The sequence below is a fragment of the Oreochromis aureus genome, linkage group 11 (assembly GCF_013358895.1).
Source record: "Oreochromis aureus strain Israel breed Guangdong linkage group 11, ZZ_aureus, whole genome shotgun sequence".
Classification (NCBI taxonomy): Eukaryota; Metazoa; Chordata; class Actinopteri; order Cichliformes; family Cichlidae; genus Oreochromis; species Oreochromis aureus.
In genome coordinates this window covers 34249700-34277053 of record NC_052952.1, presented here as the reverse complement: position 1 = coordinate 34277053, position 27354 = coordinate 34249700, and the positions used below count along the sequence as shown (strand labels likewise).

At 39.0% G+C, this 27354-nt stretch overlaps 1 protein-coding gene and 1 long non-coding RNA gene across 2 annotated transcripts; one reads left to right on the top strand and one right to left on the bottom strand.

Moving 5' to 3' along the window:
• Window positions 1-536: 536 nt before the first annotated feature.
• Window positions 537-22797, bottom strand: smg5 (SMG5 nonsense mediated mRNA decay factor). Its single transcript, XM_031733688.2, has 22 exons — window positions 22360-22797; window positions 21849-21947; window positions 17939-18062; window positions 17142-17298; window positions 16127-16216; window positions 15394-15483; window positions 14457-14535; window positions 14248-14373; window positions 13231-13299; window positions 11618-11847; window positions 11198-11335; window positions 9104-10024; window positions 8801-8970; window positions 8631-8706; window positions 7913-8088; window positions 6523-6681; window positions 6255-6314; window positions 5091-5250; window positions 3383-3473; window positions 3233-3307; window positions 3007-3145; window positions 537-1915 (listed from the first exon to the last, which is right to left on the bottom strand). The coding sequence occupies exons 1-22, from the start codon at window positions 22422-22424 to the stop codon at window positions 1832-1834; spliced, it is 3378 nt and encodes a 1125-aa protein (XP_031589548.1). The 5' UTR covers window positions 22425-22797; the 3' UTR covers window positions 537-1831.
• Window positions 22095-25558, top strand: LOC120442659. Its single transcript, XR_005614841.1, has 3 exons — window positions 22095-22205; window positions 24746-25213; window positions 25305-25558. It is a non-coding gene; the product is annotated as an uncharacterized LOC120442659 (long non-coding RNA).
• Window positions 25559-27354: the final 1796 nt, after the last annotated feature.

The window sequence follows — 27354 nt, the reverse complement described above, 5'->3', positions numbered from 1 at the left end:
AACTACAGTTAATCAAAGAGTGGATTTTTTTTAAACCACCATCTGTAAAGGAAGTTAATTGAGGAAACAGGTGCTGGTGGATGATTGTGTAGCTTTAACAAAATATAAGTATTGTATCCTTCACAACTGTTGATATTACAATTACTTCCTAGACTTGTAAAATCCTGAGTTTCATAAACCTGTATGCTGGGTTTTTGCTTCCAAGAAGCCTTTAAATTCGTGGAACTGGTATTCCAAACTAAAACCAGAGTCCTGGATTGTATTTCATGTCTCGCAAGTATGTGAAAACAGCTCCACCCCCACACAACCCCAGTGCAGCCCTGTGCTGTTTTTATCTAAAAGGCTGTTTAAGAAACCTCCCTTCCCAGCTGCAGGGGACAGAGCTGTCTTCACAGGTTTTGTGTCACCAGTTTTCTGCCTCTCGGCTATTTGATTTATCACTCTAGCGATCTAGTGGAAAAAAAAAAAAAAAAAAAAAAAAAGAGAAGAAGGTGACATAGGGTCACAGAGGACTGATAAGAAGAAAGAGGTCAACATCGTATAAGAGTTTCTTTTTATTGTTCAATGCATGGCCACACACATATACTGGTTTTCTTTTGCACAGTGCAAGATGGGACAGTCACTATGGAAATGGTGATGTAGATGGGGTACATTTTAGGAGTTTACAGGGGTCCCACCTTCCTCGGGGAAAAGCCAGCTAGCTCCTTCTCTCTTCTTAGCCTCCATAACGACTAGCTACAACATGAGGCCAATCGGCTTCTAGCTACCCGCCTCGCACTAACGTTACACCTCGATAAATAGATTCTAGGCTCCTTTTAATTTTCAGAACTGAAGGACTTGTTTAGTCGATCAATGCACGACAGCAACCGCTTTCCTTTCCCTTAAACATTCTTGCATATATCATTCAGATTTAGCTTAGAAAAAGCAAAATAAACAACATCATTTGGGTACAAAAATAAAATCCAAATTAAAACCTTTAACAGGGCAACACCTGTCATGTTTTTTTTCCTATTCTCATACTGAGATAGCACAATACATAAGTCACTGGTCACAAAAGTACACTGCAAATAAAGAAAAACCAAAAAAAAAAAAAGCCACATAGGAAAGAAACCGCTCCCAGAGAAGTCTTCCTCAACCCTTCCTAGAGGCTGACGAGCTACGAGATGCCCGTTTCGTTTTTGAGGGCTGGAAGCCTCGAGCGTCAGGTGAACAGAGCACGTTTTCTCTGTCTCTAAGCTGTCGTCAGACAGCCTTGACTTTACAAAAACACAGCCCCACCAGACTCGCACATTCTTGACCCTGCTTCTCAAATACAGACTGAAGGGAAAGGGGAAAAAGGGAACGGAAATCCAAACCACTGCTCTAAATATCTATATGGATTCAGCTTGAATGTGTTTGTGTGCTCGCCGTTTCTCTCAACACGTATGTACTCGTTTGCTAACATATACAGTGTATTCCTGGTTAGGGAGTGAACCAGGGGCACTTAAAATTGTGTAGCGTCATCCCGCCATTTCCTCACCCCAACCACTAGGGGTCACTCTTTATGTTTAGGATTAGGAGTGGGAGATCTGCTGTTTCTTATAGCGTCGTTTTGCCCGCCTTTCTCTTTTTTTAGTTACTTTTTTTTTGTTTTTGTTTTTTTAACTCCACTATTTACTTTTCCAGCCCTCTAAGCTTTTTAACTCCTCGATCCAGCTTTCTTTTCAGTTGTTTTTTTGCCTTTGGAGACGCAGATACACACAGAGCAAAAGAGTGGGAGAAAGAGAGAGGGAGCGAGTGTTGTGATCGATCAGCTGTTCGCAGCGCCGACAGCTGCCCCCCTTTTGACCTCTCAGCCAATCTCCTTCCACTGACGGTAGAACTCCACAATGTTCTTCAGCTCCATACCTGCCGAGCCAGTCGCCTGGATTGCCGCCTGGTGGAGAGAAAACAAGGCATGAAGATAAGATAAGAGTGCAAAATATAATATCAAATAACTCTAATGAAGTAACAATATAACTAACTATATCCTGAAAAATAAATAAACACAAAGTATTTCTCAAATTTGTACATTTTTAAGCTCAGTCGGCAGAACTTGTCCGCAGTCTGCAAGCGGTGACAAAACTTGTCACCTTCTCAGACCAAAGATAAACTTCACCTACAGACCCAGTGAGTTAAACACAAAAGTACAACAGGAAACACCACGAAAGCCTTAAAGAATGTGAGAACTTTCATCAATGACAGCATGTAGTTCACACTCTTTGCAAGATAGATTTTTTCCCCTAAATGTTTGCTTCAAATATGCTGAACCCTTCACTTCTAATTTTAGTATTGCCCAGACTGAGGTAACATCTGATGCGCTTCCTGGATGCAGACTTTTTAATGTATTTCTTTATGTTATCATTTTTTATGTTCTATTTCTATTTTTTGTTCAGCTTTTTGGTTTTCCTTTGTTTCCCGCACCACCTCTGCTCCATCTGTAGCAGTGGTAGATGAGGTGAATGTGGGATGGTGAGTTTGAGGTCAAACTTTCCAGACATTTGTGGCAGATGCAACTATAGTATAAATCGTAGGTGACTTCCTTCTCGAATTACCGCATTCACAAGACTTTCAGAAAACTTGACCTCTGACCCTCGAGGTTGAGATCACTGGGATTCAAATACATCCGAGATCTCTAGTAGATACACCTTTGGTATAAATTTGAAGCTCCTATGTCACCTCGTTCTAGGGTTAGTGCATTCACAAATGCCGCGTGCCTGCCCGCAGAGGTGACGACAATAGCCTTTTATGGCTGAGCGGTAAAATTACAACAAAGTCCGACTCCTTGGATGCAGATATATTTAAAAATGAGGAGTGACTCAAGACTTTTGCACAGTGCTGTATCTTGGCAAATACTGATCCGTGTTTAACAGTGATGAACACAAAGCAGTGAAGACAGCACTGAAGCCAAATTAGAGCAGAAACTATAGGTGGGAAAGGTCCTGAGTGCTCGTGTCTGTGAGATAAAACATACATCGAGTTACTGACCTTCATCGCTGCTGACCGAGAGCAAAGCTCCTCCACTTCATGGCCTGTAAGAATGGTCACCATACCGGCTGTATCTTCATCTCCGTTGCTCTGGGAGACTGTTAGCTGACGGCAACTATCCACCATCTTGTACAGATGCCTAGAAACAAGGAAACTGGGTCAGTCAAGCTTGAAGTCATATTCATGGGAACAAATAAGGCGTCAGCAGAAGAGAAGTAGGGCTCACCAGGCTTCGATGTCCTGCCGCTTCAGCTTATCTCTTTCAAAACTTCGACCTGACTCCTTTTGGCAGCGGATGTATCTACAGAGAAAGAAAGAAATAAGATTTAAAGAGAATTTTTATTGAAATAAATGTTCATCTCACAAGTTAACCCACCTGTTGCCTTTACGAAATTCAGACTCCAGGAAGCGGATTCCATCCCTCGCACCAGCATTTTCCTTCTTTAACCTGTCAAGTCCATCAATCACTAAAAGAAAAGGGGAGTCCAGATTAAACACCTGGGCGAACAGCAACTCCAGTGCTCAGAAGGTCTGGAGGTTGATTTTGACTCGTACACTTTGAGCAGAGGGCAAATCACAATGAAGCTAGAACCGAGTTCATTTAATTGCAAGTCAGTGAACAGTGACGGGAAGTGCACGAGGGAGGCGCCAGGGGAATGACGTGCCGGCCAGAGATGATTTACTCCACGTGGAATGCAGGTATGCACCCAAACCAATCAGTAACCAGGTCACCCCAAACTGGCACATGTGACCAACTGCTGCTGTCCAGTGTCATTAGTCAGGAAGCAGCTCGGTACACACCAATTAAACCAGAGCTGTCACAACCACTAGTGAGGATTTTTTTCTCTTTTTTTAGGGCAACAAATAATTATAAAAGAATCAATTTTCTATTAATAATCAGTTAATCAGTTTTTTTTAGGCTAGAAGTTATAAAGTAGTGAAGATTGCTTGTAATGTTCAAGCACCACAAAAATAACAAGACAAATCAGCAAATACTGATTTTATAAGTTGTTTAAAATATTAAATTGAATTTTACGATGACTGATAATAGATTTATGTTTGTTTCAGCACCACTCATTCCTTTCACAATTTGTGTTACGTTACATGTTACAGCCTGACTCTAAATTTATTTATTATTTATTATTATTATTTATTTATTCATTTTCTGTCAAATTCTGTAAAAAAAAAAAAACTAGTCTCCATCTGTGACAAACTCGTCCACAAAAGGGGAAAAAAAATCAACAGGACTGTGTTGAAAATATGTTTAACTTCACTTAGTAAAGAAAGAAAAAAGTGAGGCTTGATTTCCGAAAACTTAAATACATCACACATCGACTTCAAAGTAAGGTAACACAGACTCTTCGTCTTGACCAACATGTGGATCAGTCGTGTTTATGAGCAGAGTCACTATCACAAATCCTCCTCTTAACAACTTTTAGACTTGATTAACTTTATTAATGATCTATTTAAAGTTGCATTTTTGTGCCAATCAGGATTTTCTGCAGGTGTCACCAAGATATAGTTTTAAAGATGTATTTTATGACTACAATAATTACACTAATACCAAAATATAGCAGGGATCTGTTTTTTCCTGCATTCCCAGCCGTATGCAGGAATAATTTCCAATAATATAATACTAAGAAGAATTGAAATCAAAACAATCTGAAGCCATTAAAGAAACAGAAAATGGATGACTAGACTGGCCAGTTAAAAAAATATTTTTAGTTAATTAGTTTTTGTAAAAATCTACGTTTCAGAAATGAGAAACCAGGGTTACCCCTACGAGGGATCCGAGAAGGAAAGTGTTAAGACAACCTGGCATTTTTCCTGCATAATCTTGGCCTTGGGTCCAATTCCAGTGGTGAGTAAAATTGTGCGAATTTATGGAGAGGCTTTTCAGACTTTTTTTTAAATAAAGGATTAGGTTCAGACTTATATTTTGCTCTGTCATCCTATAAAGCACAATCACTGAACAAGAGAAACATCCCTGTAAATCCATTAATCCCCACCACCTATGTGGGGAAATGGTACAAACAGCGGCTGTGTACCGCTGTTCAGGACAAAAGATGCGACAGTGCACTGACCTGTTCGTGGGATGATGATGATAAAGCAGCCGCTACCAGCCAGCTGCCGGATGAGGTTCAGATGCTGGCACAGAGCAGCTGTGTCTGGCACCAGGTAGGGAGACATGGATGACTGGGCTTTAGGCTGCTGAAGGCTGCCCTCTAGCTGCGACACCTCCAACTGCAAGAAGAGGACAGAAGAAAGGAACCTAAGTCGTTATGATCTGTGATTAAATTAAGAAGCGTGTAGATTTTATTTTATTATGTATCATAATCAGGGTCAGTGATGGATGCTTGTAGTCTAATAAACCATGTCACTCCTTGCTTTCTCTTCTCAAGATTTCTCCAATAAATTTTATGAACATTTTGTCACAGCTGATAAAAGATAATTACATTCTGATGACACTGGTGCACATGGCATTTGATATACTACATAATGTATTTACTAATGCTGCATGTCTCCTCCCGCCCCCTGTTGGTTACCTGTATATCACTAAGCTCTGTGGTGTGGCCTTACAAACTGGAAGCTACCAAACGTGAGCAGGAGGTTGTCTCTCATGGTCTCTCCTGCCTTCAGTTTGTTTTTGTATGATTTAGAGTCGTTTCTGATGGACTCTGTGGCCCTTTTTTCACAACTTTATTTCTATTAGATTTAGATCTAATGTTTGTTTGTGTCAGAGACAGGAAATCTGCTGTGGAGTGGTTGGAGTTGCTTCCTTTCTTCTTGTTAACTCTGGCCAGCCAATCAGGCTCATGTTTTATGTTAATGACAGATTATTGTTAATTACAGCTGTTTTTTCTCTGATTATGTTGGACCTCTTTTGCAGTGAGCTTTCTGAACACTTTGTGTGTTTTTTTCATCACTAAAGAGGGAGGCTGTTCTCATATCCAGCACTTCTTAGAGACATACACATTCTCTTTGAGCAGGTCCTATGATGCATAAGCAGCAGCAACACCCTCACTTGCAGACAGCGGTTTTTAAACCTAAATTGAAAACTTAATCTTAATAATTAAACCAATCATTAACCAATTAGTAAACATCACCATTTCATGATTTGTTAATTGTAAAGAAACTATAATTAACTATAATTATAATACCATAATTAGTCATCAATTTAACATGTATTAGTGATTGTTATAAAGTGATAACACAAAGAGTCAGGGGACAGTAATTAAAATAAAAACCTGTAGTCGAAGCTGGGCCATGTCCCTCATTAATCGATTTCGACGAGCCTCCTCTTCAGCCTGGACAAACAAAGTTAAAAACAAAAACAAACAAACAAGCAAAAAAAACCCCCCAAAAAACAAAAACAGGGGGTTAATATGTAAAAAAAACATGTTTGGTTCCAGGTCATTATATATTTATTTTATAGGTCACAATAGTTTTCACACTTACACAACACCACAGGTTTTTTAAAATTTTAAACTGTGTAATAACTAAAATGTCAATCACCATGCGAAACTGGGCCTTGGCCTGCTGCACCAGATTATCCTGTTTGGACTGACTAATGCTGGTGAAGATGCCCGCCTCTGGGTTGAAGTGCAGCACGTTGCCTTGGAGACTTGTCAGGAAGTGGCCAAAGCTGCGAATACAACACACTCGTACCACACACTGAAAGAAACACAAAGACAAAAAAAAACAAAACAAACTAATGACGCAAAGATTTAGAACTGAGGATATCTGATTACACATTTAGACTTCACAGGAGTTTTACTCAAATATCTCTGTACTTAACTATATCTGAAGATATGTTGCAGTAGTGGTTTCAGGAAGTATTTGGTTGTCATTTTTGAAAACCAGCTGACTGCATATTTGTCGAATGGACAGTCATTTACCAGTTATTACTCTTTAACACCACAGATGGTGAAGTACATCTTGATTTGTCAGCAAAGGCAGAAACAGAGACAGCAGAATGTTCTTATGTTGGCCAGGTCTAAAGAGCTATAAACAGCTTTTCTAAATGATCAGTTTATCTGTAGGTTGAGTTCTAAGTCGATTAAATAACTTATTTGTGTTCATACCCCCCCGATTCCAATAAACAGTCCACAGTCTGTAAGTATTTAGGTCACTATTACATAACACTAAGAGAAAAGCTATTTTTCTGTTAAATGACTATTAAGTAATACTTTCAGCTCTAATTTCAATTACTGAGCTAATTTCATTAAATGTTTAAATCTTGTAAAATTAAACTCTTATTGCATTTTCAGTGATTCTTTAATAAAACTGAATCATGTTTTCGTCTGTATTTATTGTAGTTTTTGTTTGTCTAAACTTATTTCGAGTTGGAGCAGTGTAGACTGTACAATGACGATCCCCGCTGAATCTTTGTCTATGATGCATGGCTGCTCCCCTTGGTGGCGTAGCACATTGATCATGATAACAGCAGGATGACATAACAACAACCAAATAATCTGTGCTGCAACACCTCAAACTAGAATTTCTTCTTTGTTTTCTCACATCCATTTCATATGCTGTTTTTTTCCTACAACATGTGTGGATATTGTGTTGACTTTATGTTGTGCTCTCATTGGCTGGTTTGACAGACACAGGTCCAGGGAGCAGTTACATTGTCAGATGGTAATTCTGGATTTCTCATATTGTCTGAATTTTGTCCCTTTACAACAGCCATTTTTGATCTTCTCTTTGTAGGACTGTTGTTTGGAGTCACGACCAAAGAACACCATTCTTTCACATGTGTCATCTTTTTCCTACAATAACCAAAATCTCAGTGTTTACCCAGCTTAAGTCAATAAATCAGAGACAGACAATTTCCTTTTGTGCCTTCCAGTGTTTTTAGCCTGCACTTAATTTGATGTGCACGTATGAGTCTGAGTGCCTGTACCTCTTGTAGGGGACTGAGGGAGGGGTTGCGGCAGGAAAAATCAAGGCGGCGGTGGGCTACACTGAGAGCAGGCAGGTGTCGCAGAGCCAGATCCTCAGGCAGCAGCAGACTCTGGACCAAATCCGGTCGCTCACACTCATTTAACAACTCTGTCACTTCAGCGTTCAGACCGAGCTCTGCAGCAAGAACACACACACAGATACAAATTAGTACCATAAACGTAGACTCAGAGCACACTCACCAGAGTGTTAAAGACACACAGGGAGATAACTATTCAGTGCGAGAGCTGAGCGTTACACAGTATTGTTGGTAAAGTGAGTGTACAGCACAGGAATGAGATCAGAGCTCAGATGTAAGCACAACAAGAAAAATCACCTAACTGCATTAAAAAAAATGTGTTGTTTTGATAACACGTTTCACCGTGGTGACACACTCACAACACACAATTCGTTTTACTGCTTTACATCTCCTGAGCTACCAAGTGTTATTTGGTTCGTGTTTCCAAGAAATAAATAAAGTTCAGCTTCAGAAAAAGTCATTTAAGAGATAATTAGGCTAAGGATAAAGAAATGCGCTTGAATGAGGCTCAGAGTGAGTAGTAATATCGATAAGATCTAGATTTTAATCTTTAAGGACACAGGAGAAATAAAATGCCAGATCCTGACTGCCGTTGAGACAAGCAGAAATCTCTGTGCAGTGCAGTCAACCAGTAACTCACCAGCCTCGAGCATCTTGCTGCCATCTGGTAGCAGGTTGAGCAGCACAGACAGTCGGTTCCACAGGCTTTGAGAACTCTGCAGAGAACACACAGATGATCACGGTTTGTGAAATACAATCCTGAAAAGTCAGCGTTTCGTAAACAAAGCAGGAAAGAATCTGTCACCTCACCTGCGCACACATGAGGATAATATCGGTATTTGTCCGTAGCCAGTCTAGAAACACCTTAACAACTTGGATTAACCCCTGATTGGTCATAATCTCCAGTTTCTCTAAGAGGGTTTTTTCACTATGTACTGACTGAGTGCTGTGTTGACTTCCTTCCGAATCAGAGTCCAAGTCTGGTGAATTAGGAAAAATGAGCCAAAAGACAAGCTTGATTAGAACACTGTGAACCTTCTGTGGTCAGATGATTGAGCATCATAAAGGGAACACAGATTTTATGTTTTATATAAAACTAATGTTAAACATTACCATTTTCACTGGTTCCATTGGCAGTACCGGGGTTCATTTCACAGGGGGAATCTCCAGGAGGAGGAGGAGGAGTCTCTTGGGAGGGGGGAGCTGAGCTGTCAGTAGGGGTTGGAATACTTGAGGACGACGAAGCATGAGGCCTTAAAAGCATGTTACTGAATGTTGGTGCCAGGCGAAAGCATCTCTTAGCCTGGAAGAGCTGAGAAGACATGGCCTGCAGGTTACTGGTAATGCTGGAGTCACTGGACATGAGAGGCCCATTGGTGGTCGGAGGGGTGTCGGTGGTATCTCTCTCTCCTCCGACTTCCTTTGGTTGGTCCTCATCTTCGTCATCCTGGTGCTCCCGGACGTGACCCTCTGAGTTTTCAGAGTTTTCCGTGTCCTCTATGTCTTCTAGGTCTGAGCGAGACTCTTGACTGTTCATGTCTGAATCAGTTTCTACATCAAACGCTGTTCCTCCTTCCTCCTCCTCCTCTTCCTCGGAGCCGCTTCCCCAGCTGCCCTCCTCGCCCAAGGCATCTCTCTTGGGCTCCTTCTTCACAGATGACAAGCTGACTGGCGTTCCTGTTGTGGTCCCACCCGTTGAATCAGCACGGCCCTTTCTTTCTTCATCGTCATCTTCTTCTTCTTCACTCTCGAAGCCTTCGCTCAAGTCACTTTCATCCTCTCCGTGACAGTCTTTGCGAGCACAGCGGCGACGGCGGAGTCTAGAAAGGCGGCTGTACTTCTTCTTCTGCCTCTGCTTCTCTTCGTTCATCTTGCGTTGTTCTTCTATGCTGCCGTGCTTGTTGGCTGCAACCCTTTCAGAGCCATCTTCATCCTTATCCTCCTCATCCTCTTGCTCCAGGGAACCATTTTGCAAAGGCCTTTCACCAGAGGGATCTGTCGGTGCAGCGGTCGTATCCTTCATGTCCAGATCATCTAGATAAGAGATAAAAACTGCATCTTAATTTCATTCAGGTTCTTTGAGGATGTTTCTCTGGAAAAAAAATTACTTTCAACTATGTATTTGACTAAACATTAGTATGTTCAGTGAAATACATAATGCTTACTCACTCAGAGGAACTTTAATTTCGCTCAATATACAACCAAGTTAAGCAAATGCTTTGTAAAAATAGAGAAACTTCACAAGAGCTCCAGTTTTACCAAAAGATGTTTACTTTAAACCACAAAAATACTGGTGGAAGCCAGTGGCACCACTCAGCCTTGTTGGATACACCTATTGTAACAATTCAAAAATCCTACATCACTTTGATCTTAGGTTATCACATTCACAGCATTTTCAGAAAACTTCTGACCTTCAGGTCAAGGTCACTAAAATTTGAACTAGTCCGGTTAGTAGATACACCCATGGTATCATTTTGAAACTCCTACATCGCTTCATTCTCGAGTTCTCCATCAGCCTTTTAAGGTTGAGGGGTGTATGGGCTTACCATTATAAATAAAGCATTAGGGCTGGACAAAAATATCTTTAACTGCTCAATAATCACTGTTAGCACTTTCTTTATATATAGCGTGTGATTAAAATAAAATGCAAAGACACGACTTCCTTCCTTTCCTTGGAGTGCTGTTATGTGCATAGTGTCAGTAGTTGTCATCACTTTATAATTGTTTGCTTCTGTCCTAATTTGTGCTGACATATACTGTGTATGTTAACATAGACAAATTCTCCATAATGCTGTCCTTATTTAGGTTTTTTAGTTTAGACTCTCAACATTAAAAAGGCTGAATAGTGCCAATGAGCTCCATTAAAGTTATCCCCAGCATTCATTGTTGGGACAGGGTGTTCAGCATCATATATCGACACAGTCAACAAAAAAGTCAACATACTCATATAAACAACAGTTGCGATACTGTGCTGGTTGAGGATGCAAACCCTGGTATGGTTTTAAAGAGTCAGGTTAAGTAACACATCAGCATCATATATCGACACAGTCTCCAATACATCTTAAAAAGTCAACATACTCATATAAACAACAGTTGTTATTGATACTGTGCTGGTTGATGATGGTTTTTATAGCTAAGAAATAGCTTGCAGGTGCATTTTTATGCTTTTTCCCCAACATACAGGAAAAGAATACATTTCTCTTTCACCTGCAGCGTCAGTCTGAAGTGGAGGCACCTGACTCTCTGCTTCTTCCAGTTCAGCCTGTAGCCGGATGTTGACGTGGTTTACAAGGTGGGAGAAGAGGGCCAGAGTGAATGCTATGGACGCACTGTACTGCTTTGAACCTAAGAACAAAATACACAGAAACACTTTGGTAAATAAACACAAGAAAGGTTTACTTTTATACCTCTAAAGTTCCAAGTAATTCAGTGCTTTAATGACTAAACACAAATTGTTGTCAAAACAGACCGCTTTCAAAGGCTTAGGGTCGAAATTTCATTTTGGGAGTGAACACATCACATGTGCTCTGATTCATAGAGGACGTACTGAAAACTTTTTGTTCACTTGTGGTGACGTAATCAAAAATGAACTCTCTAGAACAGCTTAAATATTACACAACCACCTACCTCCTCTCTTAAGGCTGTGCACTACCATCAGACATGTGACCACCATTTTGAAGATGAGGTTGTCAGGCAGCACAGGATAGGAGCTGTCACTGTGCTGCTGCTGCTCCTCTTCTTCCTCACTAGGGGTGTGGTGAGCACCGCCATGTGTTGGCGGTGGCAGGTAGAACATCACCAAGTTGAAGTCTTCCAGCACCGACTGGCAGAGTGAAGTCAGCTCCGTTTCCATCGGGCTACATAAACCACACAAAATAAAGACTTACTGTAGAAACACGGTAAATGCACTTCAGCAATTTAAAATTTCCAAGGATAACACTGATGGTCTAAGGGAAAATATAGTGGTGGACCTTGGTTGTACTTTGTGTACATAAATTTGCAATCAAAAGTAGCTTTTATGCAAATCTACAGTCTATGAAAAGAAACACCTCAACAAGAAGATTTTATTACAGTAATATAATATTCATATTTCCACTCTGGGTGCAACAGCCTATAGTTGCTCAAAACATATCAACAGATTATGGCATGAAATGGAAAACACACTTATATTTGACATTTAAATGATCTGTGCCACACTTTTGTTGACCATTTTCAAGAACAGTCGGGTGGCACATCACTATGAATTATGGGGTGGAATTACCTCCTTTCCTTTCATATCGGATGGTTCAGAGTATGCTCTGCTATAAAAGGCTGAAGCTCCTTTCCTTAGCATTTAGAAAATCTGAACAGCTCTGATTATGGCCACTACACAGATACCTCCAGGTCATTTCAGTAAATTCCTTCCTAAGCAAAATTAACAATCTGACCACTCATAGTGGAACAACTTGAGCAAGTGACATGGTAAATGGACTGGTTCTTATATAGCGCTTTTCTACTCTGAGCACTCAAAGCGCTTTACACAACTAATTCATTCACCCAATCACACCCATTCACACAAGCACTTCTAAGCTCTAAGTGCTCTATCTAACATTCATACACATTCACACTCCGATGGATGCATCGGAGAGCAACATGGCGTTAGTATCTTGCCCAAGGATGTTTGGCATGCAGACTGGAGCAGCCTGGGATCGAACCACCGACCTTCTGGTTAGTGGCTGACCTGCTCTGCCACCTGAGCTGCAGCCACCCCAACAGATCTTTTTTCAGACTTTAGAATTTGACATGAACTCAAACTTTTAAAAAGTGATTTTTAAAATACTTTGTTTGTGTTTTGTTCGTCCAGTCTTAAACATGCCATCTAATTACCGAAATTTATTAGAAATAAAAGCAAATTTAAAATCTTGTTTTCCTTTATTTTAACTTTAGACTTGGCCCAGACAGACCCTGCAGTAATCCTACATCTACATTTTACAGGCAATCAACTCTTAGCCTGGAATCCAACAGATCTGTTTTCAGACTTTAGAATGTTAAATATTTAACTTGACTACCACGTCAGAGGGAAGACGCTATAAACAGATTTGTTAAATATTTACTACATATGAATGTAAAAGCCTTTATCTGGCATAAACTAAAAGATAAACTGGTTAAGCATTAAAATACACAAAACCAAATGATTTATTTCCACTGTGGACTTTGATTCTAAAACAGTGTGGGCGCAGAGTCACAACACAAACACAAACCTGTTCTTGGGCTGCAGCAGGCTCTGCAGATACATGAAGCTCACCAGGAGCCGTTTAATGTCTTTCGATCTGCAGAAAAGGTCACAGCAAAAAATGATCAACTACAGACTGTTTAACACAATAAAAGATCAATTTACTACTTCTATGTTTTGATAAAGAAAAAGAAAAGAAAAACATTTTAAAATGAAAACATCAGTGGTTTTAGAAACATCTGACCTATGACCTCAGCAAAAACAGAAAACAGGAACATGGAAGAGAACATACAGACTTCCAGCAATGTCATTAACAACACCTGTTCACAATATATTCGGCTCCATGTTTTTTTATATTTGGACTCTTAAGTGAAAACACAGAGGGATTTAATATAGTACAAGCTGCTTACTGGTTATTTATGTATGTGGAATAAGAACAACATTGTTCTCTGTCCAGGTGGGAAAACAATCTTAATCTTATTTCCCCTCCTACTACCCCCCCACCCACTCCTTTTAAAACATTGTTCATTTTGTCTATATTTGTCTTTTATTCCAACTGATGTCTGTTACTTTTGTTTCTTCAACAATCTAATTTACCCAGTGGGATCATCAATCATTTAATATCATCTGGAGAGAGATGCTGCTTTCTTTCACCAGTGGTTAGAGCGCCTACGTGATTGAGACAGAGTGCACATAAGCTGTTAATTAAGTGAAGCCCCAGTAGTCATCTGGGACTGGATTTAAATTACTCAAATGTAAACAGACTGAAGTCAACATGTTTTACTGTAGATAGCTGTAGATAAGCAAGCCAGTGAAGGCCATTAATAACACAAACACACACAAAAAGAGGAAAAATTAAGACCAAGAAAAGTAAATTTACCAAAATTGACAAATTTCAGAGGGAAAATGTTTATTACTACCACAGTAACAACACACTTCATAGACCACAATGACCCTTAAATTGTGTGTAAAACACTGCATGAAGTGTGACTGACTAGCTTTGTTGTAAGCCAGCTTTAAAAGGTAGCCGGTGAATGTGCCTCACCTTTGTCGAGAGGGAGACAACTTCTTCATTTCCTGTTTCTTTACTTGATGATACATCTTGGCAGCTTTGTCAAACAGGCGTTTCAGGTTGCCGTAGGCGCCCTCAAAGGGGGCATCTGATTGAATGCTAAACACAGATTACATCTGTTAAGACTTACAACTTTACCAGAGCAGTTAAAAACACTGCAAACGTACATAAACATGGCTCACCAGCGTAGGTAGTAGTAAGTTGCTTCAACATTGTAGAACTTGCTCCCTGCCAGTGTGCCCAGTTGGTTAAAAGGCATTCCTGTTGGCAGAAAACCAACACAAACTAAGTCAGCATTTATTTTTGAGTTAGTACCTAGAATACCATGGGGTAATGCTACATTTGTAAAAAAGAAATTGTAAGTTTCTCAAATGCTATTGTAATATAACCCAAAAAATCATTTGAAAAGAAAAAGTGTATGTAGGTTTGTATGAAATATCCCTATATCTTTCAACCCTATAAAGTATGAATACAGCTGCATTTAATGTGAACAATGTCTGTATAAAGAGGTGGTGGGAGGACATGTTCATAGCAAGTAAGTGATATTTACGGATGTCTTATTGTTTTTTCAACTACAAGAAACAATAAGTAACAATTCTTCTCACAAGTATACTGACCACAAATCTTTTATTCTCATGAATGAACTTAATGGTTCTTTTTGTATTAGTAGTGTCAGTAAGTGTAAAATTGTTGTTGTTGTTGTGTACATAGACAAGAATCCAGTTACACCAGTATATTTACAGGCCTTTAAACAAACAAACAAACAAACAAACAAAAACAAAGCAGGAAAATGTTCAACCCTTGCACAATGCTAAGCTTGCCATTTTAACTAAAAAGGTGTTTATACGCTCCATGTTTACAATAAACACACAAAAGTGTATTGAACTTCTGAGAACGTGAGTAAGCATATTTCACAATACTATACTTACAATATAAAAAACAAAAACAAACAAACCAAAAAACAACACTAAACCACTGGATTTAACATCTGTGTTGTTCTGGCAAAAAAATACAACTTTTAAATCACCCCACATCCCTTCCATGCCGTGTAAGACCACGGGTATGGCAATACAGTACTGTTTGAAAAAACAAACAAACCCCTACATTCTCGTCACTCACCTACGTGTGGCATCACTGACAATGCCTGATGGTAAAACCGCTCTGCCAGCTGCTCAGCCTCCACTCCTGCAAGCTCGTTCTGGTAGCGCGCTGAGGAGAAAACGATATTAAACATCACAGTTAAAGTTAAAATAAATGCAAATCTATATGATTACAGCATTGTGGCTGAAAAGGTGAAGACTGAAATTAATTATTTCAGAAATGTGCACAAACACACAGACCTGGAATGGCTTTAGACAAACAAACAAACAAACAAACAAAAAACAGCTACAAAGTGAAACATCCTTCATTTTAATGCTACAGCATTCTCACAGTCTTACAAGGGTGCTGGACTATCATAAACCAAAACAGCTTGAAAACAGTTCCTCTAATAGAATCATGGATCACTGGTCACCCAGTATGAATTTCTTAATTTAGGATTTTTACAGGTTTTAGTGGGTTTTAGGTTTTAGTGCAATATATTTAATGTGCTTTAAAGTTAATCAGTAATTTTGCAGGGAAATAGGTCGTATGTTCTCACTGCAGGAGTCAAGTGTTAAGTGGTGCAGACATTTTTTGCCCGTACCTGTGGCTGTGGCTCATATACATCTAAACCAACCAAACAGCCTTCAGCCAGCTATACTATATAACCGAGCCAAATTTTCCCACGCTGAATGACACCCGTTCTGTCTCACACCTCTGCAAGCCTGACAGATAGTTGAATTAATTACATATTCTATTATCTTATTATTACCTAGATCTCCAAGGTAGACCAGACAGCGATGACAGGCCATTTGTGCCCACTCCATCTCCTTGGGGGTGGCTGACACTGGTTTCTTTCGCCCTGTTGGGAACAATTACACAACACTTTTTCTTTTTTTTTTTTTTTTTTTAATTTGAAACATCTATCCAATCCTTTTATCCAAAATGACTTGGACTTATGTAACAACACAGCAAGATTAAATTTCAACACAGCAACAGGGTAGGACAGAGTCCAAATGAAAGAGCCGGGAACAGATACTCTTGAAGCATTATGTCTCTAATGTTAACATTCAAAACTAGTTTTGTTTAAGTTGGATAAGAAGAGGCGATTTACTCGATATCCAGAGGCTGGGTTGTGGCATCTTCGCAGTGTTTTTTCACAAAAATAAGAAATATCATACAGAGTCAAGAACAAGTACTTTTACAGAACAGACTATAAACCATCACCTTGCGGGAACATAAAACCTCTCTGGCTGTATTATCCCTGACAACAAGGCTGTACAATTACAGTTAAAAGAACAAAACAAAAAACTATATTAATGATTATCCATAATCATGAATATTTAGTGTGATTAGTCTTTAGGATTTTTGTCTTGGAGTTTTTTAGTCTTAGTTTTTGACAGTCGAGTAGTCAGGAGTCATTACCTTCACTGCTGATTATTTGTTCAGTGAGTCTAAACTGCATTTAAATATCAGTAGCAAATGAGGTCAGTCTTTAGTTTCTAGTACAGGTAATGTATTACATAGATTAACAATCAATAAAGTTTCAACTATCTTCATCAAGTTTCAAGGTTTTCACAAGGACACCAGCTATACTGTCTACAGCAGACATTTACACTTTTCATATTAGGCATTTTAAAAGAACTGTTGTTGTTACAAATAACTCAGTTTTATTCAAGGGTGGTTTAAGGATCCTGAAACTGTAGGACCTAAATGCTAATGAAAGACCATTAATTTTATTTTTATGCCTGCATCTAAGAGTGTGAGAACGTGCTGGCTCATCTAACCTATCAGTGGATCTGTGACGTGGGTCCAGTCAATGCAATCCTGCAGCTCCAGCTGGTAATGTGACTGGATGTAGAGCAGCAGGTGTTGGTAGAAACCCACGCCGGCTATCAGGTGAGTTCTGTAGGCACACTCCAGAGCACTGCGACTGTGGATGTGCTGCAGTGAAAGAAAACCCAAATCAAAAGAGAGAAGCGAGGACTTTAGAGAAGGGAACAGTATACAGTACACTGTTATTTTGATCTGCACCGAAATAACAGACAACTTAAAAAAGAAAACATAACTAATGTAAAATAGACAAGATTAAAACTGGCAACTGTGTCATGTTGTTATAAAGTTGAGTTTCAAGAAGATTTTGTATAAAATAAAATGTATAAAATAAATGCTTTATAATCCAACGATTCTCATATTAAACCAGCGTTAACCTGCAATAAAGGGTAAGCAGGTTTAAAAGCTGAAATTGGCTGTGAACATGACACCAACATTTCATCACCATAAATTAATTCAAGTATTGACACTATAAATATAGCATTTCTATCATGTCTGCATCCACTGCAGTTTTATAGTGCTATGACAATGAACCAAAACAAAGTTGCAGACTGGACAGCTGAAAAGGATTGATTATTGTGAAATTATTATTCTCCTAAACACTCTTGTGGTCACTGGCATGGATATAAAATACATTGGAGAGTTCACCTTTTAAGTAAAAGCTGGAGTAGCCAGGTAGCAACAGAAAACAAATGTGGTCAGTTTAATATATGCAGCGAGGCCATTTTTCCACAGCTGCAGGGACATTTACCTTCTTGTTGGTCTTGATAACCTGAATGACTTCATAGTAAACCTTTCTCCACAGCAGCTCCTCGGCCTTGCGGCCATAGTCCACTGGATGCAGAAACATCAGTTTCACACAAAGTTCCCTCAGCCTGAAAACAGAAAAAAAGATGCACATGTGCAATGAGAAGACAGCTGGGTTAAAGGACCAATTATTTAAGTGTTTTCACACGAGTTCTGGACCACTGTTGGGTGTATCAGGTTCAGACACTGGTCAGAGTAGTACTTTCTTACATTTAAATCCACAGTAAGTGAGACTTTTGTAAATGTGAACTCCTGAGGTGAGAGTGCAGCCTCAGTCAAGCATGCAGAAGGCAAGAAAGCTGCTCACTAGCCGTGAATTTGCCAGACTACTACCTGTGCTATTCGCAAAAAACTGGACAATATGCCAGATTTGTAATAAAAAGCTGACAGATTATTGACCGTTTCAACTGTGACGTTTGAAATCTCATATCCATCTATGTTGGGTAGCATCTAGAAAACTGCACGTGTGAAAACGGCTTTAATTTCACATGAAGTATCGGGCTCATCAAGGACCGAAATGACTGCATATTGACAACTTTGTCATGCAGCAGCTTAATAACATTTAGCTGCTTTCATTTTTGAGCATACTTAGACTTTTCTTGACAGATGAGTGCCAAGAGTAGGCAGGAAAGTAGGAAGAGAGAGAGGGAGAATGAATTGCAATAACTGTTCTTACCAAACTCAAACCCAAGCCCCTGCAGAAATGACTTAATTGCATTAAGCAAGTACTTAATGCAACTTTATAAATTTGAGATCCCCACAAGCAAGAAAATCTGCTGCTTTTCTAAATTATGTTTTTTCTTGATGACAATGAAATTAACACACCATGCCAGCCAGATAAAATGCATTTAAATAAAACCAACCTTTGTGAAATTTATTTGTGGAAACTGTTTTAGAATGGGATTAAATCAACCTCAAAGTTGCATCTGCATGCTCATTGAGGGGGCTGTAGCTTGTAATTCTGTTATTCTAATAAGTGTTTCTATTATTTCATGCACCACATGTAATAAGAGGAAGCTGAATAACAGAAACGTGTGTATAATGAAGTACAGTTGGACAGCTGAACATTATAACATCTGTGACTTCAGCATTCCTATTGGACTGCATATTTAGGTTTTATCCCAAAGTCAGAAAAAAGACTTGAGGTTTCTGACTGGTTGCAGGCCCATTGTATTAACACGACAGTACGTGTTGTACTGGGAAAAAACAAAATATCTGTAGTTCAGAAATGACTTGTGTGACTCATTGGGTATGATTCAGAAGTTGTTCACAAGAATTTTGTGAAATCTCAGATCTTGTGCGCGGTAAACGACACGATTATGTTAATACTTTAGGCAAGTACATGATGCATTTCTCTCATTTTATAAAGATGCTTATCAGTGCTTGGTTTTTCATACACTTTAACATCAGAAAAGATCATTTTATTCCAACACGAGCTAATGCTGCCAATGGCAAACTGCTGGACAGAAAGTCTCATGAATAAATTAGTTATTATTAGAAAATTGTATTGGGAAAAAAAAGAAGTCATTTTATCCTTTTTAATCATTTTCTGAAACTAACTGACACAGCAGTGTTTGTTTGTACTTTCAGTGTAAACAAACTGCTTAGTATAGCAGTAAAAATGTCCATCTATACCTTAAAAGTACAGCATTGTTCAGTACCAGTCACATTCTTCCATATTTTGATTCTTGTGTCTTCAAGAGTAGGTATGGAATTCGAGAACCATTCCCAGTAGTTTAATTTCTTGGAATTGTTAATCTCATTGCCTATCAATCAGCTGATTTCAGGAACTGTGGCGCAGCCTGCAGCGTGGATATGGACCTTACTTTTAATATTACTGCACAAAGGACGAGATTGCAATGGTAAATTGCAAACTGCATGCAGAACAGAAAACAACTGCAATATGATGCTAAGACAACTTTGGCTCTTTGCAAGCTAGCCAAGAACCCAAAGTGATGTTAAAGCTTAGTGAATGCTGACCCCAGCACAGCAGCCAGACCCTGAACTTCAACAGGTAACAAACCAATAAGATGTCATATTGCAGCCTCCATTCCTATCTGTTTAAGTTTCTAAAATAGAATCACTGTAGCAATAACTCTGAAGTCTCTTAATGTCGGCTTTGTGTTCATACCTAAATACTAAGAGAAAAATCATAAATGGGTCCTCATTAGGGCAGGGATTTGTGTTTGTGTGTGGGACTGTGGTCTAAGGTTTACATTGTTAAAGAGTAACTATTAGGCAATGGGTTTCAGGTCATTTTAGCGAAAAACGTGAAAGTAATGTAATGCATCATTACTGTTAAGAAAAATGTTCTGTGTAACATGTGTAATACATTACTTTTTTGGAGTAACAATCCTGATACTGATCACAAAAAAGAGGGGGAATACCTCCAACAAGCACAAACATTTGACCCACTGCATGCAATTAATTTGCAGAATGTACTGTCTTTGATATGCTGCTTAGAAAAGCTGGTAACTCCCAAAGCGGAGCCAATGAGAGTCGACAAGAGAACTGGTAAGGAATCAAACTGATAAGTGATATCGATAATGAAATTGGAATTGCTAAATCAATTCCCATTCCTATTCAAGAGTAGCTTTGCATGACTAGGGCTACGTTCACACTGCAGGTCTTAATGCTCAATTCCGATTTTTTGATCAAATCCGATTTTTTTGTCTGCTTGTTCACACTACAAATAAAATGCGACAGCAAATGCGCTCTAGTGTGAACGATCAAAGCGGCCCGCATGCGCAAAAGAAGACGTCACACACAACTCGCTCTGTTTAGACCCAGAGCAAACAGTATTGTTTGACTGATGGCCCTTAATATAAAGACTTCGGACTTTGCGTTTCCCAATTTTTGCTTTAAGTTATTTTGTTATTTACATAATAATGTAAATAACCTAATAATGATCCTTATTGCTGTTTTAGAGAGGCGGTGCTTCAAAGGATAGTTGCAGATTTCTGTCAGAATTTGCAGATTATACAGTACAAATAAAATGTTCACGTTGTCTTCCAAACAGTTTCACTGACATCTACACTGGATGGCCAGGAAGCGTTCGCAATGTCTTCTCCTTTTAAAGCCTGTTTGTTCTGAATGGCTACCAATCGCAACAGAAAGTTTAAACATGGAACGGGTACCAAATTTGACAGATAGCCAAAGCAGAATGAATAATAGTCCACTTGAATCAATGATCAAAATAGCTCCTGGTTGATTTTATAGTCTAACTTATTTACTGGTTTGTTTACTGGCTTCACTCGTAGTCCTGATGATACTCTAGGCATGTCTAGTTATAGCTTCACAAAACTCCCAGAGCAATCACAGAACAGGATGAGATAACATTTCCCTTATCTTGCTGACTGTTTAGACACCCATCATTATGCTGCCTCCTGAGTTAACTTTCCAACTTCCTCTTATTGGTTTTGAGCTTTCTGTCCACAACATCCAGTATACAAATAACCACCATAGTCCTGTTCAAGCTGCTGACCAGTTAAAGTGACGCTTGCTTTTCGTCTTTGTCTCAGAAAGGAAAAAAACAAAAATAAAACTAAACTAAAAAATAAAATAAAAAAACCCTCCAGCTTAAACTTTGAGATAAAGACACAGTCAGTTGTTTGCAGATGGTCATGCTGGAAATATTAGAAAATAAACATGTGAACTAAATTTAGAAACTAGAGAGCACCAGGAAATGTATCCTTACTGATGCTGCATTTATTGCATGCATTGAGGCATGACAGAGCCTCAATACACACCTGACAGCTAGCAAGACTAGTCAGGACTGAGACTGCATGCAGACAGTGAGGTTTAAGTCAAATTACAGCCGCTTTCACAAAAGCTCCCGAGACACTTGTACTTACTTGTTGCGAAGGCTGATGTTCTCCGGCTTGAAGACTTCTCTGTAGGACGATTTGCTGCCGATGATGACATCTAGCTTGTGCACAGTCTCCACCACAGCCCTGTGGGCAGGTTAGGCAACACATAGCATCAGCATGATGACAACGCTGTTAGCCAAATTGCCACAACATAAGGGTCAGGTGGAAACAGAACAAACGTCGGAATAAACATAAGCAGTCGGGTTAACAGCCCCAGCCCTTTCTGTTTCACTTCTCTGTAACAAAGACACGGATGACAAATGCTACCGTGCTCATTAGCCAAGACAAGCTGAAGAGAATGAAGCGCTTCCCATCAAATTTAGCTGATGCTACAAAGAAAAGGTATACGGGCATGCTGGTTTACTCACTGTGGTGATAAGTTAGAGAATAGCTGGACTTTCTCTAGTAGTACCAAGCACTGACTATTGCTAAGCTAGCCAGCTCAATTCAATTAGCACCTCGGTTAGCTTTGGCAAAAACGGCCTCGTCAAGGTACCTGTAGAGTCGCTTGATGAGAAGGACTTTGGCCTCTGGCTCACTGTCCTGTCCGGGTCCGCTCATATTAGCGCTTAGCCAGATGTTTGATCACACGCTCCAGCGTTTAACTGCCGTTTCCTTCACCCGTTCCGACGCACGGTTGTCACGACTCCGCGGATTCCTTCCCCGGCAGCGACAACTAGCCAGCTAGTGCTAGCTATAAAGGCAGCGTTAGCGTCCCTCTCTTCCCTCCGAGTCTCTTTCGTTTCTTTTGTCCTTTGGCAAAACCCCCTCTACCCATCCGTTCTGAAAACCGGGTAGAAGGGGGTGCCCAGTAATTTACGCTGTTCCTGGTCAGCTAAAACGCTCCGGTACGCCGCTTGTGTTGTTCCCCGTTCCAGCCATTGCTACGAAGGCGGCCATTATTCCTATCAGGCATTGACCGCCTGAATACCGCGAGAGCACACAACATACTCACGAGATTACGGAAGAGAGTTGCCAGATAGTCTACAAACCCTCCGTTTAAGAAAATCAGAAATTTCAAAAGAAAGAAAGAAAAAAATATTATGCAGTTTAGGAATAAGATGCATTTACACTTCAAACAAACACTGTACAGCCGGAAAACACTGAAGATCACATCTGATTGATTCATACTATTGGAGCCACGTTCCTACCCTTTGTGAGGGATTTCCGATTTTTTTGTAAACTGAAGAATATCTTTTATTTTTTACATATAAATTCTGTAATACAGAACAGAGTCAGGCACTTCACATGAGAAGTCAGAAAAAAAAATAATAAAAACATTAAAAAAAATAGAAACTCAAGGTTTTTTTTGTTTGTGTAGCCACCGGTGAGGATGTTTCCTGGTAATACACAGAGAACTTTGGCACATCTAAATTTAATATATATTTTTTTCATTCACTTGTGGAGTTTAATTTCAACAAGGGCACACAAAAATATTTAGGGCCTGGATACTAAAGTATAGTCTGTCTAAAGTACAAAAATTTATTAATTTATTTTTCTGCTCTGAAAAACACAAAATCCCTATTGAGTCTATATATTGATTATTAACATTGATTCTCAACTGCCCAGCATTGCATCAACGTTTTCAACCAAATGACTTAAAACTTTTTTCAAATATGTATGAACGATCAAATACAGTAACACACTCTCAGTGGTTTACTAGCAATAAATAGAAATACATACTTTCAGTCTTGTGTCACAGCTGCTGATCCAAACTTCTCTTTAAAGCACATCCCAAGGATGCTCTGCTGTACTGAGATATTTATTGTAGGATCTACCTTACAATATAAAGCGCCTTGAGGCGACTGTTGTTGTGATTTGGCGCTATATAAACAATTTTGAAATGAACTGAATTGAATAGATCTGGTGACTCGAGGCCATCTGAGTACCGTATTTTTCGATCTTCTGTTGTCTAATTTTGATGAGTCTGCGCAAAATGTAGTCTCAGTTTCCTGTTCTGAGCTGCCACGTGTAGTCCATCTGCTTCAAGGTTGGATGTGTTTTGCTTTCAGAGATGCTCTTCTGCATAGCTTGTTTGTAACCAGTGGTTATTTGAGTTACTGTTGCCTTCCTATCAGCTGTAAACCCTGAAGATGGCCATGCTGGAAAATCCTAGTACATCAACAATGTCTGAAATACTCACACCAGCCCATCTGATATCAAGAACCATGCCACTTTCAGTCATCTTGAACTTGTTCGAACTTGACAGGCTGTCTTGACCATGTCTGCATGTCTAAATGATTTGAGTTGCTGCTGATGTGAAAGGGTGATTAGATATTTGGGTTACTGTGATGAGCAATGGAGCAGACGTACCTAATAAAGTGGTTGCTGAATGTATATCGTGACTTCACTGGACTAAACAGTAATTGGTGCTATGTTCTCAGACTGTATTTTTTTCTGATGCTTTAACTTTATGAGTTTTATTCTGCTTTTCTTCATTTCATCAGTTTTGTAAAATTAAAAAAAACCTTTGCATTTAATTTTTGTTTCTGAAAGGTTTTCATTCTTTCATTAGAGCTGAAGTGATTGGCTGATTATTCATGTTCTGACAAATGTGAAAATGGTTTTGATTGTTGGACTGTATTTTGCACAGGTGAGTCCGTGTTATGAAAAATGCCCTAACTGTTCTGAGTGGTGGGAAAGACTTTTCTGCTGTGAGAATTGTGCCAAATCGATTGAATAAAAACTGTAACATCTAATCACTAAAATACAAAAATCACACAGACTACACACACAGTTTTTATGAGTCAGCTCAGAAGTGTGTGGTCATGCATAAGACAATGTGATCTATCTTCCGCTCTGATTATTAGGACATTTTGGTAATTTCCATTACCAGAAAAAAAATGAAATGTGTTTATTTTTCTTTTGTTTTTGCTTTACAGCAACTACATCAGACATGAAGAGGAATTACTTCGCTGCATGGGTTACAGGATTACAGGTCATGTTATATATATGCAAAACCTCATGTTTGTTTTTGTCCCATATTGGCATTAATACCTACAATATTTACATACAATTTATGTTTTGATCCTTACACCATGTTGATCAAAAATGCTGCTTAAAACACTGGGTTTATTAATAGGCTAGAATGCACCTCTGTTCTTGTAATTTCAGGTAGATGCCACTAGAGGACTATAAAGCTCATGGATTATTGCACACATCTATAAAACATTTCGATAATTTTATGTTTTTATGTATCTGCCTACTGTGGGAAATGTCACAGAGAGCCCACTCTCTCTCAAAAACACAGATTTTGGCCGGTTATTGCAAGCACATGTTTGTTTGTTTCTTTGTTTTTTTTAATTTCTCAGTGTCCCCTGGCAGAATAATTACAAGAGTAGTAATTACAGGTAAGTTGGGGTGGAACTCTCCGCTCTGTTTGTTCAGTTTACACATCATGAACCTTCTGCTTAAGTGCTTTTTCTTCCTTTATGTCCAAAGTCACAAGTTGCAAACCCCCGAAGGAACTGCAGGCAATTAAAGGTAGGAGGATGAAGATAATTACAAGCTTACTAAATTCAGTCGAATCCTCAGATCCCAAATCTTACCTGCCCTCCTCACCCTGGGCACCGTGTCTGAGGAGCGTGTGAGGACATGATCTGTTCCACCACAAGTGAAGAATCACAGTCCTTAAACGACGATTAAATCACCCACAGATGCGTGAACACTGTGATGAAACCAAATTCTTACTGTGAACTGATCAAGTATAATGTTTTGGATTTTAGTAATTAAATAAATGAGATTAAATGTGTGACTTCTCTCTTTTAGAAACTGTACATTAGTTCGGTAGTTTTTATGTGGAATTAATTATGTGACATAGTCGAATATTACAAGCTATGTATGATCAAACAGTGTTGCACTAGTGGCGGTGTAAGTGGGACTGACTCAAGATTTATTGCTAGATCGTATATAAACGATAGGCTGATTCTCAGCAGTGAATTGTGAAGGTAAGCCCTTTGTCAGTCATACACTAGTTAAAAGACACTATTACATATTTCTTCTTAAATTAAACCATAATTTATAAAATGACACAGGATTAAATTGGCCTTGAGACTAGCATACGAGACCATAAAGTCATCAGGAAAGTGTCTGCAGATGTCGTAAATCAAAAGCGAAGGGTCATTTTCTAATATGGTCATACAACAAGACTTTTTGCAACCATGAGATCTGCCCCTACTGACCATTAAAAAAGGAGATTTAAGCATAGACTGCATTTAAAGTCCAGTTCAGTTGCTTAAATTAGTAGATGTGAGGTGTAGGAGCTAAAGCTGCATGTACCAACACATCAGTTAATCAAATAACTACAAGCTTTATCAGTATCCTGGGGAAAAAATGTACTCACATTACAACTTTTTGCATTGGCCTGACTTTAAAGCTCAAGAGGTACTACTTAGGTTTAATGCAATTTTTATAGTTTGACCTGGTTGAGACCATGAAATACACTGGATTGGCTCAAAAACTTACATTTGTGCATGGTAAATCACTGTATACATAATGCTATATATATACCAGACTGCAGTGTGTCTGAGTCATCAGAGTAAGAAAAAGGCCCAAAACTCTGGATTATTCATGTGCATTTGAAAAAAAGAGGAATAAGGTACATTAAACTTTGGTTATGCAAATAAAGCAAAAAGTTTTCTACTTTCTACATTCTCTGAAATCATCCAGAGTTGGTCCTGGAAGGTAGAACACACATTTCCACACAAAGTTAAGAATTTAATTATTTGTTTATTTATTAATTTATTTATGTATTTCTATCTCCAGAATCACCCACCCGAAAAATATAAATTCCGGTGTATTCCAAAAAAAAAAAAAAAAGAGAGAGAGAGAGAAAGGAAAAAAGGAACAATGGCATCTTCATCAACTGCATCAAAGGAATTAATCAACAAAATCAAAGAGGCAATAATTATTATCATTATTACAATAATAATTCAATGATCAGAATATCCACATTCATAACAAATCCATATACAACTGCAATACACTCTTCAACACCACTCTTCCATTAATATACACAAAATCCCCAAATGTCTGTCCTGTCAAAACAACAATAGAGGAGGTTTCACGGAGGGTGGGGGCTATGGCTTGTCAAGGGGTAATGGAGATGAGCGATCAGCGGAGGTAACGGATCTAAGGTTAGTAAGAGTATAAGGGGGAGGAGGCACACTTATTTAGTAAGGACCTATACAAAAACGAGCAATGGTGAGTAATGACAGTAGACTTTCATGGAAGGGTTTGCCAGTCTAGCCGCACAAAAAGGTTAGACGGTTCCATGAGAAGCAGAATTTGGGGAACAAAATTTCAAGAAATATATAAGGGTTGTCTGAATAAATATATAGCTCTGATTGACAACCGCTGCAAACATATAAGTGAACGCCAGATACGCAAGAACTCAAAACAGGTTGAGAATTTTTAAAGAAATGCAAATGGAGGTTTCTGGGGGGAAAAAAGGTCTAAGTCTATATATGTACAAACATTGCTTGGTCACCCA

Excerpts from the sequence above, each read along its gene's own strand:
- smg5 (XM_031733688.2), bottom strand. The coding sequence starts at position 22,424 with ATGAGCGGACCCGGACAGGACAGTGAGCCAGAGGCCAAAGTCCTTCTC. Across the intron at positions 6,682-7,912 it reads CCCTCAGTCCCCTACAAGAG|TGTGTGGTACGAGTGTGTTG; the intron begins GTACAGGCACTC and ends TGTTTCTTTCAG. Across the intron at positions 3,474-5,090 it reads CATCATCATCCCACGAACAG|TGATTGATGGACTTGACAGG; the intron begins GTCAGTGCACTG and ends CTTTTCTTTTAG.